The 19447-nt window shown below is 37.8% G+C and overlaps 1 protein-coding gene across 1 annotated transcript; it reads right to left on the reverse strand.

Annotated features, from left to right (window-relative positions):
- Positions 1 to 17507: 17507 nt before the first annotated feature.
- On the reverse strand, positions 17508 to 17960 carry LOC107062212 (uncharacterized mitochondrial protein AtMg00810-like). The gene is made up of 2 exons (XM_015312578.1): positions 17821 to 17960; positions 17508 to 17766 (listed from the first exon to the last, which is right to left on the reverse strand). The coding sequence occupies exons 1-2, from the start codon at positions 17958 to 17960 to the stop codon at positions 17508 to 17510; spliced, it is 399 nt and encodes a 132-aa protein (XP_015168064.1).
- Positions 17961 to 19447: the final 1487 nt, after the last annotated feature.

The raw sequence follows: 19447 nt of genomic DNA on the forward strand, positions 1-19447 counted from the left end.
TCACCCGGATGGTTCTTACCACACTTTGGACAAGTTTGGTAGTTTCTGGTGCCTGAAACACTCCCTTGAGACTTAGAGCCTGATGCCCTACCCTTCTGATCCTGTCGGAACTTGGAGGATGGAACACTAGCTGATGAAGGTGCTGGAGCTGAAGACTTTTGCTTAAACTGTAAGCGATTTCCACCATCGAGTTCTGTTGAGAATACTCATAGTTGCCTATTCTAGCCTTCTTATTATCCTTAGTCTGTTCCCTAAGCATATCTCTCTTAACCTGCTGAGCATGAGTCATGAGCCTAGAGATGTTCATATTTTTGAGCAACATAGAATTCCTAGACTCTGTTTTCACTAAGTCGGATACCCCATACAAAAACATGTTCATTTGAGCCTTGGAATCGGCAACCATGTGAGGATCATACCTGGAGAGTTGGGTGAACTTAAGTCCATACTCTTAGACAATCATGTTACGTTGCCTCAAATACATGAACTCTTGAGCCATTGCCTCCCTCAACTCTTTTTTGGAAGAACCTGTCAAGAAAAGTCTCACCAAAGCATTCCCAAGTGATAGGATCAGCATTTGTACCCCTGTTTTCTTTTCATTGAGTAAACCAGATGTGAGCTACATCCTTAAGCTGATAGGATGCCAACTCTACCCTATCATTACAAGTCACTTGCATCATTCCAAAGATCTTCTTGACCTCATCTATGAAGTTTTGGGGATCCTCACCAATCTGCAATCCGAAGAACTCAGGAGGATTCATCCTAAGAAAATCATGAACCTTGGCTGCCACTGATCCACCACTAGCATTTGCAGGAACTGGAGCCTGCTGTTGTTCTGGTTAGTCACACTTTGAGCCAAAAGTTGAATAACGTTTTGAAACTCTGCATTCGAAACTTCCTGATCTGGGACTAGAGGAGCTGCGTTAGTGTTGCGGGCATTCACATTCCTTCCGTAAGCTCTACGAGAAGGCATGATTTGAAAATGAATAATGATGGATCAGAACAAGGAAATTGGATCATACCTCACGCACGATAAGAATATCAAGAAAGTGAGGTTTTCCTGAAACACTTCACAACCTCCTTTTCATTAGATGTGGTGCACTTCACACCTATGAAACAGACTCTACTTAGTGTGGCTTTTTAGACTCCCAAGAACTCTTAAACCTAGTGCTCTGATACCAAGTTTGTCAATCCCAGAAGCTATACCCAGGAAGTGGACGCGGGACTTAGGATCACGAGTGACCCCAAGTTAACCCAGCTGGCATATCATAAGCATACTTAATCATAAACTGAATCAATGAATATTGTGCGGAAGCTAGTCAATAAATAATCAGAAATTATGGGGAATACCCACACTAAATCTGAATATATAAATACTGAGAGTTCAACAACAACTGAAAAGTCAAAATAAAATACTAAAGCTGATTCTAACTATGTCTGAAAGTAGCCTCTAACTGCCTAGAAGTGCTGGGACATGTCCCCAGCTAAATCTAGCAAAAACTAAAACTAAAAACAAACACAAAGGAAACATGTATGTCGTCCTCGGAGCATAAGGACTCACCACTGATACTCTTGAGCTGAAGATCGGGAACCGATCTATGCATTATCTGGAAGCTGAGAACCTAAACCTACATCACGAGAAGATGTAGCGCAAAGTATGCGTCAGTACTTGAATGGTACTGAGCATGCAGGATAGAGTAAAGCTGAAAATTAACCATAACTGAACAAAATCATATAGCTAGGGAATGGTAAGAGATAAGCATGATACTAAAAAGAGAATACTGAGCATCAAATGACTGAATTCAATGACCAAGTTTATAACATGCCGATACTGAATATTGAACTGTGACTGATAACATTGTCAATGAAATGGAATATGACTATAAGGTAGCTAATAATAACCAACGTAAAACCACATGAGCTTAATGTGGAGTTCGATGTATACGCCCCATCGAGAGGACCTAATATACACTGCCAGAGGTATAGAGGCATGACTGGCGTGATCACTAAATTGATGCCCACAGAGGGGACTTACAAAATACAGGGCACGTAGTTATGGGACTTGAGGGTGACTAACCCTAGTCCACTCGGTATTAAGCTACTCCCAATAGATTATGTAATTAACAACTTATGACTAAATTTCTATATTACTAAAGAGCTCAACATACTGACATGCTAACTGAAAATGCAAAATTAATGTACTGATATTGAAACATTCAAATGTGAGGTATGTATATCGGAAATAACTGATCTATCATTTGTAATTCATGAACTAAAAGAAATATATAGCTAGGGTTCTGAATATCATACAAGAACTAGGCAATAACAGTTTAATCTGATTTGGATCATTCTAACAGCTAAAACCCAACAATTTCTTAACATTCAAGGAACCTAGGTTTAGATAATATTAAGGGAATCAAGAATCTGAGTGAATTCTAGGGACCCAATGGGTGAAAGGAACCCACTAGTGAATCCCACATACCTGGTGAACAATTCCACGGAGAAATCTTTTGATTTCGGGGCTGGAATTAATGAAAACTCGTTGCATTCTTGAACGAAGGCTGCTCGACTTTTCTTCTCTATTTTTTCTCTAAGATTGATGAATTTTTGGTGAATAATTGATTAGGTTAGGTTCTAATTTGCTTACTAGGCTAAAACTAACCAAAACCACGTAGTTTAGGGGTTAAACGATGTAGTTTAGGTATCCAACGCATAGGGGAAAGACCAAACGACCCCTGACTTAAAGGTTTGACTGGCTAACTAGGACCCCTATGATGGGCCGTCAAAGGGACCATGGATCGTGAAGCCGGTCGTGGTCCTTGGTCGAGTAGCTGCTGGATCTCGGTCACCCTACTACGGACCACATCATGGATAGTGTGAAGGATCACGAACTGTGAAGGTCCTCGTGGTCCTTTACCTAGGCTAAGGGCTGCACTGGTCCAACTCTTTGGGAGCCACAACGTCTCGTCGTCGAGACCACGGCCTGTGAAGGGCCAAAAGCCTGGTGGATTCCATTTGATTTTCATGAGCACCAACATGGACCGTGAGGTGGTCCACATCCCGTGAAGTGCTCTGTGGTCGACCTCTGCTGGGAGGGTGCTGAGACCAAGGGTAGGTCGATGGAGCATGGTCCCTTTCACAGTCTATGAACCCTGCTGTGGTTCACTGTTTCTGGAATTTTTCTGCTGCATTTTCTAAGTTTGAGTTCCGAGCTGCTACAAGTGTGGTCTATGGTTGGACCTACGAACCGTAGGTGATGGTCAGCAACCAATTGGAGGAAAATAAATGTTGGGTCAACTTCAAATTGTCATATCATTAAGCACAAAATTAATTAGGTGGCCCATGACCTATCAAATGAAAGATAATTGAATCCTCTTTCCAACGCCACCGAGTTTTCTAAAATCCATGCTCGAAGTAAAAAGTTATGCTTGTTTTAGTGAAGCCTTGTCGGGCATAGCATGAACGACGACCCCAAATGACAGTTGGTAGTTCAAACGACGGCCCACCAGTCCTTAAGTAGATGACACTCGTCAGTTTTAAGTCAGAGTCATTTTGGTCCTTTTCCCTATGCATTGGGAACTTAACCTACGTCATTTGATGCCTAAACTACGTCATTTTACTCAATCTAAGCCTAATAACCTAGTCAAACATACCCAAAACCCCTATTCTCCAAAAGTCATCCAAATTAGATGCAAAAATGAAAAAGTGGCACCAGTTTCTTTCAAGAACAAGCAACAATGTTCTTCATGTTTCAGCCCCGAAATCCAAATGATATCTCCATAAATTTCGTCACCAGGTATGTGGGATTTCACTAGTGGGTTCCTTTCATCCACTAGGTACCTAGAATTCAGCCAGTTCCTTGATTCTCCATATCATGTTTAGACCTAGGGTTTATAAAACCTTGGATATTTACTGTGAGTTAGTTGTTGTAGTATCCTAAATCGAAATAGCTTGTTCTTAGAAAGAAATCTTAATTCCTAGTATGAAAGTTAGAATCCTAGTTTGTATAAATTCTCTTAGTCTACGAATTATACTTGCTAGGTCAGTTGAACAAATAATCATGCTTGAGATTTTGAATGTTACATTATCAATATATAAATGTTGCATTCTTAGATTGTATGTCAATATTTTGAGCTATTCACTAATTCAACATTTCAGTTACTTTTTTGTCATGCACATATTCAGTTGGGAGTAGACTTACTACCAAGTTGGACTAGGGTTCAGCGTACCCTCATGGTCCCAGAACTATGTGCCCCCGTAGGAGTATAAGTCCCCTCTGTTGGGCCTCAGATTTAGTGATCACTCCAGTCATGCCTTTATACCCCTGATAATGTATTTTGGGTCCTCTCGATGGGGCGTATTAATCGGGCTCCATGTTTAGCTAACATGGTTATTGTCGGTTAATAGTAGCTTCTACAGTCAAACTCCTAATGCATTTGACCGGGTTTTCAATATATACTTCAGTATTCAGTTTAGCATGTCATCTTCATGATTAACACTTGGTTATTGCATTCAGTTTAGCTTTTCAGTTATGTTTTCAGTATTTTCATTCTTGCTAAATTTATGTCATTGCTCAGTTATGCTTTGTTCAGCTTATATATATTTGTTCAGCTTAGTATATATATTTTGCATGCTCAGTACATTCCAAGTACTGACGCATATTCTGCGCTACATCCTTTCAAGATGTAGGTTCAGGTACTCATCATCCAGATCACGCTTAGATCGATTTGTGATCTGCAGTTAGCAGCTTCAGTGGTGATTCCTCATACTTCGAGGACAATAGATATGTTTTTCATTTTTTTTTTACATTCAATTTTCATTTTTGTTAGAGTTAGCTAGGGGCATGTCCTAATAACTCAACTCAGTTAAAGGCTTTTCAGACATAGTAGTAGAATCAACTTGAATTGTTAAGTTTATCTTTTAGTTGTTATTAAACTCTTGGTATGTTTTATACATTCAGACTAGTTGGTGGTTTCCCACTTTCAGTTATCCATTGTTTTAGCTTCCACATAGTACATGTTTTATTCAGTTCTTGTCAGTATGCTTGATATATGCCAGAGACAGGATTAACTTAGGGTCACTCGTGATCCTAGGTCCTATTTTACATCAAGAGGGTAGTCTCGGGGAGTGAAAAACTTGGTATCAAAGCATTAGGTTTGAGAGTCCTAGGATGTCTAAAAGAGGCAGTATGTAGAGTCTCTTTCATGAGTATGAAGCGCGCCACATCTAAGAGGGGGAGGCTATGAAGTGTTTTAAGAAAAACTTTACTTTCTTTGCTATTTTTATCGTGCGTGGGTATGATCCAACTTCTCCTTTCTAATATGTCTTTATGCATTTCAGATCATGCCTCCTCGTAGAGCTAATGCATGGAATGCTAATGCACACAATGCTAGCGCAATTCTTCCGGTACTGAACCATGAGGTTACAAATGCAGAATTTTGGAATGCAATCCAACTCTTGGCTCAAAGTATGGCCAATAAGAATAATTAGTAGGTCCTAGTTCCTACTAACACAAATGGTGGATCAGCTGTAGCTAGGGTTTGAGACTTTGTTCGGATGAATCCGCCTGACTTTCTAGGGTTGAAGGTTGGTGAGGACCAACACAACTTCATTGATGAGGTTAGGCAAATTCTTGGAGTAATGCAAGAGGCTGGTACTGAGAGTGTTGAGTTGGCATCCTACCAACTTAAGGATGTGGCTCATATCTGGTTCACTCATTGGAAAGATAACAAGGGTGCAGATGCAACTCCTGCGACTTGGGATTGTTTTACTGGAGCTTTCCTAGATAGGTTCTTCCCAAGGGAATGAGGGAAGCTAAGGCACAAGTGTTTATAAACTTTAAGCAGGGGTCAATGTCGGTCCAAGAGTACAGGATGAAGTTTACCCAGCTCTCCAGGTATGCTCCACACATGGTTACCGATTCAACGGCACAAATGAGTAAGTTCTTGTTTGGGGTATCCGATCTGGTGAAAACTGAGTGTATGAATGTCTTGTTTCTAGGGGATATGGATATCTCTTGACTAATGACTCATGCTCAGCAGTTTGAGGGAGATAAGCTTAGGGAATTAGATAAGGATAACAAAAAGGCCAGAACTGGAAACTATGAACAGTCACAACAAAAGTCGGACGGTGGGAATCACTCACAGTTTCAGTAGAGGTCTACAACCCTAGCACCTTCATCAAACTTGCCCCATTTCCCAAGTTTTGATAGGATCATAAAGGTAGGGAATCAGGCTCTAGGTCTCGGGGGAGTGCTTTAGGCAACATGACCTTCCCAACTTGTCCAAAGTGTTGTAAGAACCATCTGGGCGAGTATCTTGCAGGCAAGGAATGGTGCTTTAGGTGTGGTTAGTCTAGCCATAGGTTGAAGGATTGCCCTTCATCCAGGCGAGGGAAAGGAGGCAACAACAGCAGGGCTCAGTCTAAAGCTCCAGCAACACCAGCAGGTCGCCCAACTCAGCAAGTTGATTCATCAGGTACATATGGCGGTCAATGCCAAAATAAGTTGTATGCTCTCCAGGTTTGCCAGGACCAGGAAGATTCTCCTGATGTGGTCACTGGTACGTTACGAGTCTTTCATTTAGATGTTTATGCATTGTTAGATCCAGGGGCTACACTGTCTTTTGTGACTCCCTATAAAACAGTAAACTTTGGTGTCAGTCCAGAACCTCTCTCAGAACCCTTCTAAGTGTCTACCCTAGTTGGTGACCTAATTATAGTTAGACAGGTATACATAAATTTCCCTGTCACAGTCTCTTAGAAAGTTACCTCAGCAGATCTTGTAGAGTTAGAAATGGTAGATTTTGATATCATTCTAGGCATGGATTGGTTACATTCCTCTTATGCCTCAGTCGATTGTAACATTAGGATCGTTTGGTTTCAGTTTCCAAATGAGCCAGTCTTAGAGTGGAAGGGTAGTAGCTCAGTGCCTATGGGTCGATGCATCTCTTACCTTAAGGCCAGAAAAAGGATTTCCAAAGGGTATGTCTATTATCTTGTCCGGGTTATGGATTCAAACTTTGAAACCCCAACTCTTGGGTCAGTCCCGGTAGTAAATTAGTTTATAGAAGTGTTCCTAGAAGATCTTCCCAGAGTTCCTCCCGAAAGAGAAATCGACTTCGGATAGATCTCCTTCTAGATACCCAGACAATTTCGATTCCTCCTTATAGTATGGCTCCAATCGAGCTTAAGTATTGGAAGGAGCAGTTGAAAAACCTTCTAGATAAGGGATTCATCAGACCCAGTATCTCTCCGTGGGGTGCTCCAATGTTGTTCGTGAAAAAGAAAGATGGTTCTCTTAGAATGTGCATTGACTATCAGCAGTTGAACAAGGTCACAATCAAGAATAAATATCCCATCCCCAGGATTGATGACTTGTTCGATGAACATCAGGGTTCTAGTTGATTTTCTAAGATATAACTCAGATCCGTCTATCATCAGCTTGGAGTTACAGATATTGACATTCCGAAGACAGCTTTCAGAACTCAGTATGGTCATTATGAATTTGTAGTTATATCTTTTGGACTAACAAATGCTCTTACATATTTCATGGACTTATTGAACAAGGTGTTCAGACTATATTGGGACTTATTCGTCATCGTCTCATTTATTCTCGGAGTGAGGGGGAGCATGCGACTCATCAGAGAGTTGTTCTGCAAACTCTCAAAGATTGCCAGCTATTCAAGAAGTTTAGCAAATGTGAATTTTGGCTACATTCCATTGCTTTACTCGGTCATGTGGCATCCAACGAAGGGATCCAAGTGGATTCACAGAAAATTGAGGCAGTACAACAATGGCCCAGATCCACCTCTCCAACTAATATCAAGAGTTTCTTGGGTTTGGCCAGTTATTACAGGAGATTTGTTGAAGGATTTTGATCCATAGCTTCCCCATTGACCAAGTTGACTTAGAAGAAGATCAAATTTCAGTGGTCAGATGAGTATGAGAAAAGCTTCTCAGAATTGAAGACTAGGTTGACTACTGCTACGATCTAGACTCTACTAGATGGTTCAGACGGTTATGTTATTTATGGTGATACATCCAGGGTCATCCTAGGTTGTGTGTTGATGCAACGAGGTTAGGTCATAACTTATGCTTCTAGACAACTTAAGGTCCATGAAAAGAACTACCCGACTATTGACCTCGAGCGTGCAACCGTAGAATTTTCCCTATGGATTTGGAGACATTATTTGTATGGTGTTCATGTTGATGTATTCAAAGATCATAGGAGCCTCCAGTAATTGTTCACCTAGAAAGAGCTGAATCTTCGTCAGAGGAGATGGCTTAAATTCCTCAAAGACTATGACATGAATCTGCTTTACCATCCTAGAAAGGCCAATGTAGTGGCTGATGCTCTCAGCAGGCTGTCTATGGGTAGTGTAGCACATGTTGAGGAAGAAAGGAAAGAGTCAACCAAAGATGTTTACCGGCCTGCTCGCTTAGGAATCTGCCTTATAGACACATCAGATGGTGGGGTAATAGTTCAGAATGGATCAGAATCTTCATTGGTAGTGGAGGTTAAGGAAAAATAGGATAGTGATCCCATTTTACTTCAGTTGAAAGGTGCAGTTCATCAGCCAAAAGTTGAGGTTTTCTCCCAAGGAGGAGATGGTGTACTTCGTTACCAGGGTCGTTTATGTGTTCTTAATATGGGTGAGTTGAGGAAGCAAATCCTTATAGTATCTCATAACTCTAGACATTCCATTCATCCAAGTGCCACTATGATGTACCGTGATCTACGGGAAGTCTTTTGGTGGAGCCGCATAAAGAGGGACATAGCAGACTTTGTGCTAAGTGTCCTAATTGTTAATAAGTTAAGGTAGAACATCAGAAATAGAAGGTATGACTCAGGAGATTAACATTCCTACATGAGGGTGGGAAGTGATAAACATGGACTTCATTATGGGTTTACCTCGTACTCGGAGATAGCATGACTCCATTTGGGTGATAGTGGACAGAGTTACTAAGTCCGCTCATTTCTTGTCTATCAAGACTATAGATTTAGCGAAGGACTACGCCAAAAACTACATCAATGAGATAGTCAGATTGCATGGGTTCCCTTGTCTATCATCTTAGATAGAGGTCCTTAGTTTACCTCTTATTTCTGGAAATTGTTTCAGAAAGGTTTTGGTACTCAGGTAAATCGCAATACAACATTTCAACCACAGACAGATGGTCAGGGAGAGTGTACCATTTAGACCTTAGAGGACAAGTTGATAGCATGCGTGATCGATTTCAAGGGTAGTTGGAATGATCACCTACCTGTCATAGAGTTTGCCTATAATAATAGCTTTCGTTCCAACATTCAGATGGACCCGTATGAGGCACTATATGGGCATAGATGCAGGACCCCGATTGGTTGGTTTGAAGTAGGTGAAGCAGCCTTGATTGGGCCAGGTTCAGTTCATGAGGCTATGGAAAATTTTCAGCTCATTAGAGATCGACTAAAGACAACTCAAAGTTGTCAGAAGTCCTGTGCATATGTGAGGAGAAGAGACTTAGAGTTCAAAATCGATGATTGGGTTTTTCTGAAGGTTTCACCTATGAAAGGGGTGATGAGATTTGGCAAGAAAGGGAAGCTCAGTCCCAGATATGTAGAATCCTTAAAAGGTTTGGTAATAAGTCTTTGGAGTTAGAGTTTCCTACAGACTTAGTAGCGGTTCATCTAGTCTTTCACATTTGCTTGTTGAAGAAGTGTGTGGGTGATCCGGCGTTGATAGTACCTTTAGAGAGTGTGGCTGTGAAGGATAGTCTCACTTATGAAGAAGTGCCAATTAAAATTCTTGACCGTCAAGTTCGTAGGTTGAGAAATAAGAAAGTCGCTTCAGTAAAGGTTTTGGAACCATCCGAGACGTTGTTGAAGACTCTATCACGTGGCCAGTACGAAAAGTTATTCCCATTTTACCTGGGGATTATAGTGACCTTGAACTGAAACCTACCGAAGTATTGGAGGTGAAACTTGTTCAAGCGAAGGAATTAAAAAAGAAAGATCTCATTGGAAAATCTGATCCTTTTGTTGTATTATATGTATGCCCTTTACGAAATAGAATGGAGAAGAGCTAACAACGATTTGAACCCAATTTGGAATATGAGCATTTTGAGTTCGTAGTCGAAGATCCATTGACACAACACTTGGTGGTAATAATCTATGACGATAAAGGGCTTCAGTCAGCTGAACTAATTGGAAGTGCCCATATCTGTTTGAATGAGCTTGAGCCTGGTGAAGTTGGTGAAAAAAAAGGATACAGAAAGGGGCAACTAGCAGTGAAATAAATATTGGAAAGCTTAAGTGACTTTCAATTTTTATAAACTTTCATTCAGAAAATCAGAATTGATGAATCAAGAATAGGTGGAGGTTAATATTGTTAGTACTAGTGAAAAAAATGTATGAAGCATCAGATGTCAAATACATAGGAAAAATAACTTTTCGGCTATTTTACCAATAATATCAAGAAAAGAAAATATCACATGGAACAAAATACATACTAGTTTCATTTCTCGTAGCATCTTCAGCCACTTCAATCATTTTTTTTTGCCTTTTTAGACATTAATAGACCTGCAAATTATAATATTGAAACAAAATAACACTTCAAGCTAACTAAGAACAACAAAGAATTACACAACAGAAAGTAATATATACTAGTATCACTTCTCTAAACATCTCGATACACTTCAGTCATTTTTTCTGCCTTATCATATCTGACTGGACCTGCAAAGTTTAAAGTAAGTCAACTATGCTCGTTGATATAAATTGATCATTAGCACTAAATAATCAAAAGAATCTAGAGAATGATCCAGTAGTTATGTTTTAGGTGTCAAGTTTTGAAATTATTAATGTATACAATGGTTTGGTCTCTATAAGATTGTAAGACAGAATATCCAACCATTCTATCAGGTCACTAAATTTCCTTCGCCTTTGAGAGGTACCAATCCACAGTTCCAAACCAAGGGGCAACTAGACAAAGCAGGTAGAACAAATGTGAGAATCCCCATAACTATATTTCTTTTATCCATGTGACTCCACAGCACAGTTCCAAACCAAGTGACAACTAGACAAACAGGTAGAACATTGCCCATTGCAAGAGATTAGGCCTCAAGTTGCGAAAAAAATGTGATACAGAACGGGGCAACTAGCAGTGGAATAAATATTGGAAAGCTTAAAATCCCAATTCAGTGACTTTCAATTTTTAAAAACTTTCATTCAGAAAATCACAATTGATAAATCAAGAATCGGTGTAGGTTAATATGGTTAGGACTAGTGAAAAAAACATAATGAAGCATCAGATGTTAAATACATAGGAAAAATAACTTTTTGGCTATTTTACCGGTAACATCAAGAATAAAACATATCACACGGAAGAAAATACATACTAGTTTCATTTCTCATAGCATCTTCAGCCACTTCAATCACTTTTTTTTTTTTTTTACCTTTTTAGACTTTAATAGACCTGCAAATTATAATATTAAAACAAAATAAAACTTCCAGCCAACTAACAACAACAAAGAATTACACAAAAGAAAGTAATATATACTAGTATCACTTCTCTGAACATCTCAGCACACCTCAGTCATTTTATCTGCATTATCATATCCAACTGGACCTGCAAAGATTAATGTAAGTCAACTATGCTCTTTGATATAAATTGATCATTAGCACTAAATAGTCAAAAGAATCTGGAGAATGATCCAGTAGTTATGTTTTAGGTGTCAAGTTCTGAAATTATTAATGTATACAATGGTCTAGTCTCTATAAGATTGTAATACAGAATATCCAAAATACCATGCTATTGGGTCACTAAATTACCTTCGCCTTTGAGAGGTACCAATCCACAGTTCCAAACCAAGGGACAACTAGACAAAGTAGGCATAACAAAGGTGAAAAACCCCACAACTATATTTATTTTATTCATGTGATTCCAGAGCACAACTGCATCCACTCCACGAGGATACAATGAGTATAAGAGGACTATAATTTTAATGCACTCTCATGTGTAAACATTTTAATTTGTACTTAAGAAATATAAATCAGGTTCCCTAAATAATACTTATTTATTTTCAAGGTTCTAAAAGTTACTTCTTCTTTCACCATGAGAGATAACAACATTATCGTTTAATATAAGATTGATAGATAACTTTCCACTCACATCTTCTTAGTTTGACTAAAATAAAATTAAATCTTCACTCTAATAGAGATATCAAAGCTTAATGTTAATGCCTATTTCAAGAGATCAGGCCTTAAGTTGCCAAAAAACAAAATGTTATACAGAAAGGGGAATGGACAACATCTAAGAAAGATGTTGCTGAAGCAGGATTGCAATTCTTCTAGAATGGAGAGTTACTCAGACAAATAATGACTGATATTGCCTTTATCTCGAAGGTCCTTGTTCTTGAAAAATGCTAGTCATATGCTAAAATATCTTCCTAGGGAAGCGAGTCATAGATAATTTTTTTGCTGCTTTACAAGTAACAATAAGAAAATACTTACTAGTTTGATTTCCCTTAGAACCTCGAGCCACTCCAACCACTTTTTTTACTTTCCTAGATTCAAACGGACTTGCAAATTTAAGTGCAAGTAAAAAAAAATCAAGACTTCAATTTAACTAACAAAAAGAAGTTGCACAAATAAAATAAAATAGTAGTATCACTTCTTTGGGAAACTCGAGGAACTTCAAACACTTTTTTGGACTTATAAAATTCAAATGGACCTGCAAATTTTGATAGAAGTCAACCAAAATAAGAAGTTTATTCCCATTAGTAACAAAAATAATACAAAGGAGATTAAGTAGATAAAGCTAAGAAAAATTTCTTGATCAAATAGATTAACCAATCTAACTATTTTGCAAATGATCACTTCTTTGAGTATCTCGAGTCACTTCCGCTTCTAGAAAGAGGGCGTTATTGTCTTCCATTGGATTAAATTCAGGAGGCATAGGGATACTTTTCTTTGCTGGCTTGTTTCGACTAGAAGTTGTTGTAGTATTTCTATTTTCGCCAATCATAGTCCTGTTTTCAGCATTAATCCTTAAGCTTTGTCCCTGACCCCTTGCATCATTGGTCAAAAGTGTATTGATTCATTTTAGCTTCTTGATGGAGGGGAGCATTGTCTTCCTTTTCCTCAAAACAAGGATGCACATGGAAACTATTGTCTGCTAGCTTATTCAACATAGAAGTTGTTGTATAGTAACTTCTATTTTTGGCAATCAGAGTCCTTTGTTCAGCATTAACTATGATAGTGCTCATAGTTTTCAAACTTTGACCTAGTCCCTTTGCTAAGGCACCTGGATGAATGAGTTCATGCTTGGGAATTTTTGAAGTTTGTCCAATTTCATACTTTAGAGTTTTTGAGGGATTCATGTTAACCTAGATAATACAAAAAAAATAATACGAGCAAAGTCTTCCAAAAAAAAGTTCAAATAGGTTAGGAAGTTTTTCATAAGAAGAAATGTGAATTGAAAACACATTCAGAAAAGAGACGCATGTACATGTAACATAGGTTCCTTGCATGAACTATTACTACTATAGTAAGATCAACGTAACATTCAAGACCAAGTGCATCAAACAAATTTTCATAGAAATACTATAAAGAATTATTAGCATAAAAAAATAATAAAGTAAAAGAAAGAATGACAAAGCTCCAAACCTTAATGAGTTATTTTTCTTTTCACTTGTGTAGAGTTATTTAAATCTTCTAGGTCATCATCATTTTTTTCCAAATTATCAAAAGAATCACGAGGTTGAACCTTTTGCACTATGTGCCAACCTTTATTGGAATGATCGATAGCATAAAATACTTGTGATGCTTGGCTAGCTAATACAAATGGCTAATTTATTTTCAAATATCTCCAACTGTTAACAGTTACAAAGCCATATTCATCCATATTAACTCCCCTTTTTTGATCATACACATCAAACCACATACATCAGAATAAAATCACTCTTCTTTCCCCAACAAATTGTAATTCAAGAACCTCGGTTAACTCGCCATAGTAATTCATATGTTTTTGTTCTTCACTGGTCTCACCTACTACAACCACTCCACAATTTTGAGTTTTCAAATATTGATCATACTCTTTCACATGAAACCTATATCCATTAACAATATGGCCATTGAATCTTGTGACACATGGCAAAGGGCCACGTGATAAAGATAGCAAATCTTCCATATTCTTTCTATCATCATGTTTGTATAATCCTGCAACCTAACAAGATCAAATAGCTTTTTAGAAAACAATATTTAATTGCATACTTGATTTAAGAAAACTGATTAATTTTTACTAACCTTTTTTTGTAACCAACTAATGAATTTTTATTCCACTCCATATCTGAACTTTGTTGAGAGGTCTCACTATAAATTTATGAAAATTCTCTAACAAAGAATTGAAGTTTTACATGTTATTTAAAATTAAACATATAGATAAGGTATAAATAAATTATTAGATTAAATCAATACTTACTCGAGAAATGGTTGAATTTCATCACAATTCTTCAAAATATAAAAATGTGCGTCCTCCATATCATTTGAATCAAGTTTGTCTGGTGTGCTACCCTTTAAACTTTTTCTAGGTTCACAAAATATTGTCAAACTACCCTCAGATTCAATTACACCACCATCATAAGTTTTCTCCGGACAATTAAACTTTTTCTTTATTGTATTCAAATACCTTGAACATAATGTCATACATTCAACTGCTAAATATCCCTCTACAATCGAACCTTCAAGGTGAGCCATATTACCAATAAAACACTTCAAAAAGTTTAGATATCTCTCTATTGGATACATCCATCGATATTGAATTGGTCCGGTAATCTTAGCTTCATCAGGTAGATGAATAGACAAGTGCACCATGACATCAAAAAATGCAGGAGGGAACACCTTTTCTAACTTGCACAATGTTTTTGGTATTTGAGCTTCTATTTGTTCCAACTCCTCTACGCACAAACATTTTGCTTCAAGAACTTTGAAAAAAATAGACAACTGAATAAGTGGTTCAGACACATATTTGCAAAGCATACCATGCATGGCAAGAGGGAGTAAATGTTGTAGAATTATATGACAATCATGACTTTTTAATCCTGAAATTTTTTTATCCTTAAGGTTGACACATTGAAAAATATTTGAGGAAAATCCATCTGAGACCTTTAAATTCTTCAAAAATTTGAAAAACTTTTGCTTATCTTCATCAGATAATGTGTAAGGTGCTGCTGGCAACTCATATTTATCTCCATTTTGTATTGGATGCAATTCTTTTCATATTTTCATTTGTTGTAAATCCAACCAAGTACTCAAGGTGTCTTTTGTTTTCCCTTTGACATCTAAGATTGTCCCCAAAATCTGTCACATATATTCTTTTCAATGTGCATCACATCAAGATTATGTCGCAACAATAAGGTTTTCCAGCATGGAAGATCAAAGAATATACTCTTCTTATTCCAGTTATCACCCCTTTTCTTGTGTGATATTTTAATCTTCTTTTGTTGATCCTTTGTTAATGGCAACCCATCTAAATCAGCAACCTGATCAAGAATATCATCACCGGACAACATTTTAGGCAGTAGCCTGTGCTCAATAGTGTTATCAAATGACATTTTATCATTTCTCCATTTGTGATTAAGAGGAAGATAGTGCATGTGGCCCATACAACACTCTTTTTGTCCATTGTTTAGCCTTGTAGAGCAAGTTTTTTTTATTGCAACATGGGCAAGCCAATTTTCCTTTTGTACTCCATCCAATTAGCCTTGTATAATGTGTTTTTTTATTGCAACATGGGAAAACGAGTTTTCCTTTTGTACTCCATCAAGTCAAATTTGCATATGCTGGAAAGTCATTAATGGTCCACAACAAAGATGCATGTAATGTAAAATTCTTTCTAGTTGATGCATCGAATGTCTCGACTCCACTTTCCCATAATTCATTCAACTCCTCTATCATAGGTTGCAGATAGATATAAATTGCATCACCACGACTCTCAGGGCCAGGTATAAGCATTGACAAAATAAAGTTCTCTTGATTCATGCAAAGCATTCATGCAAAGCCAAGGTGGAAAATTATAGGGAGTAAGTACCACATGCCAAATGCTGTACAGAGTTTTCGACATTCCAAATGGTTGAAACCATCACTAGCAAGTCCAAGTCATACATTACGAGGCACAACAACAAAAGATGGGTGAAGCTCATCAAATTTTTTCCATGCCATTGAATCTGCTGGATGCCGCATTATTCCATCATCAACTCTTTTGTCATGATGCCATAACATCAAAGGATATATCTTTGAGCACATAAATAATCTTTGAAGCCTTGGCTTTAGAGGAAAATAACGTAAAAACTTGCATGGTATCTTTCTTCTTTTTTTCAATTTTGTTTCCCCACTATGTTTATCATCCTTCCATTTAGATGTACCACAAACTTTGCAAGATTGAAGACAATTATCATCCTTCCAATATAACATGCAATCATTCTTACATGCATCAATCTTTTTACAAGAAGGCCCAACATCGCAAATTACCTTCTTTGCCTCATAATATGAATACGGCAAGTTTGTTCCATCCAACAATAAATCATCTTTCAAAAATTTCAACAACATCATAAATGACTCATTACTTCAATGACCAATACTTTTAAAGTGAAGCAATTTGACCAAAGTAGAAAGCTTAGAAACTTTTGCACTTTCATATAATGGTAGATCAAGATCTTTCAATAACCTATAAAATCTGCCCAACATCGCAAATTACCTTCTTTGCCTCATAATATGAATACGGCAAGTTTGTTCCATCCAACAATAAATCATCTTTCAAAAATTTCAACAACATCATAAATGACTCATTACTTCAATGACCAATACTTTTAAAGTGAAGCAATTTGACCAAAGTAGAAAGCTTAGAAACTTTTGCACTTTCATATAATGGTAGATCATGATCTTTCAATAGCCTATAAAATCATTTTGCATCATCATTTGGTTCCTCCTCCAGCAAATCATCACCACTATTATTCATATTATCTCAATTAAAATTGGGGTACAAATTAAAAGGGAATAGATGATTGAATGATCGTTGTTTATTCTATGATACATGATAGGGTATATCAAGGATGATACCCCAACTACAATCCGTATAAGTCTCAACAGTTCTCTGTATCTGAACAGAGTCCTACAATTTGAAAAGAAGTAAAAGATCCGTAAAATCTAGCAAACAAATAACAAAGAATAGTTACAGTAGGTCTGTTTCGCTGTTACGCCCTCGCAAGTTGGTGGTGACATCGACAACACCCAACTTGTTGAAAAATCATTTGAAGGAAGCACACGGAAGTGGCTTAGTGAGTATGTCCACAACCTAATCAACAGAGTGTAAATGCTTCACTTCAAGAGTGTTTTTCTGCACCTGTTCCCGAACAAAGCGGAAATCAATCGCAATATTTTTCATTTTGCTGTGGAACAAAGGGTTCTGGAAAATGTAGGTTGCACTAACATTGTCACACATGATTTTGGGAAGTCCAGTGACTATAAACTGAAGTTCTTGTCAAAGATTGACTAGCCAATTAATTTTTGCAGCAGTAGTTGCTACAACATGATATTCAACCTCTGTAGAAGAACGTGAAAATGAGCGCTGCTTCTTGAAGGACCAAGAAATAGGTTTGTTTCCAAGATAAACCACGTAACCAGTAGTGGAGGTGCGATCAATAGGCTCTTCTTCCCAGTCAGAGCCAGAATAAGCAACCAACCTTGAATCTTGCTCCTTAGGCACTTGAATACCATAGGAGAAAATTCTATTGAGGTACCTGAACAAACGTTTAACCACCTTCCAGTGATATTAGTTAGGACAATGCATAAACTGAGCAAGCTTGTTTATAGTAAATGCAATATCTGGCCGAGTGAATGATAGATATTGAAGCATGCCGATGAGCTGTTGATATTTGGAGATATCAACTGATGAATCACTCTTCAAAGCAGAAAAAACTGTGATGGAGCACATTGGTGTAGGAACACCTGTGTTGTCCTACCTATGAACATCATGTAGTAGATCCATAATGCAATTTTTTTGAGACAACAAAATACCATTAGTAGTGCAAAGGACCTCAACTCCCAAAAAGTAATGCAGTGCACCAAGATCCTTAATAGAGAAACGATTAGACATACCATTAATAATATGACGAACACCAGAGAAGTGATTTCCAGTAATTATTATGTCATCGACATAAAGGAGCACATACGTTGTAAAGCCAGATGTATTAAAAATAAATAGGTAGGAGTCAGACTTGCAGTTATTGAAACCTGCTTAGATGAGATAGTTTTTTAGTTCAGTATACCAAGCCCGAGGTGCCTTCTTAAGACCATAAATCGTCTTCTTTAGTTTGCAGACGTGATGATGGAAATAAGAGTTTTCAAATGGTTGTCACATATAAACTTCCTCTTCAAGTCGTCTCTGCAGAAACACATTATTGGCATCTAGGTGATGAAGGGGCCAATTATGTTGAGTTGCGATGGAAATGACCAATCGCACCGAGTTGTTTTAACTACTGGGTTGAAGGTAGAATGAAAGTCGAGGCCAGGTTGTTGAGTAAACCCTGGAGCAACTAGATGAGCTTTATACCTATTAACAGAACCATTAGGAGAATGTTTTATGCGAAATAACCACTTAAAATCCACCACGTTCTTGGACGGTTCATAGGGTACCAATGTCCACGTCTGATTTCTAATAAGTGCATCAAACTCAACTTGCATGGCATCTCTCCACTGGGGTTGAGATTGGACTTATTTGTGAGTTCTGGGAATTGAAATATTTTCAGTGGTAATAAGAAACTGGGCAGAGGGATGTCGGATACTCTTGGATCGAGTAATCAAATGGCTGGAGGGTTTGGAAGATATGTTTGTTGACTGAACTTGTGAGGGTTTAGAAGGAGAAATAGAGGGTGGGACGGTAGGCAGGTTGGAAGAGGATGGAGGTTTGGCCAGAGACAGAGAGTTGCGACGTTGATAGGTAATCAGGGGGAGATTAATTATGGGTATAGAGGCTGAAGGGGATGAATACTTTTGTGGAGGGACATAAGTAATGGGGGAGATATTGCGAGAGGGAGATGAAGATAGACCAGGAGAAATAATTGGCAGTAGAGATGGAAAAGTACCTGAACTGTCAGAGAGGCCTTGGCTTGCGGCATATTTGGACGAAAGTGGTTGTTGAGGCAGTTGCAAGGTTGGTGGTGGAAGATCATTAACAGAGTTTAAGTCCAAGTTATTATTCTTTGATTTGAGGTCATCTAAACAAACTTCCCATAATATATTAGTACTAGAATTATTTTTGAATTGGGAAAACATGTGTTGAAAAGGATAATTTTCTTCAAAAAATAATACATCCCTTGATAAATAAAGTTTGGAATTGATAGGACCAGAACACAGTTGGCAGTAATATTTGTTAGAGAATCCCAAATAAACACAGGGAGTTGAACGGGGCTCAAGTTTATT

This window comes from Solanum tuberosum, unplaced genomic scaffold (assembly GCF_000226075.1).
Source record: "Solanum tuberosum cultivar DM 1-3 516 R44 unplaced genomic scaffold, SolTub_3.0 scf00209, whole genome shotgun sequence".
Classification (NCBI taxonomy): domain Eukaryota; kingdom Viridiplantae; phylum Streptophyta; class Magnoliopsida; order Solanales; family Solanaceae; genus Solanum; species Solanum tuberosum.

Bases quoted from the DNA above. Each gene is read 5' to 3' on its own strand.
- LOC107062212 (XM_015312578.1), bottom strand. From the start codon at position 17,960: ATGTGCTCCATCACAGTTTTTTCTGCTTTGAAGAGTGATTCATCAGTT. The intron at 17,767-17,820 runs GTTTATGCATTG...ACGTTTGTTCAG, and splicing joins ACTATAAACAAGCTTGCTCA to GTACCTCAATAGAATTTTCT.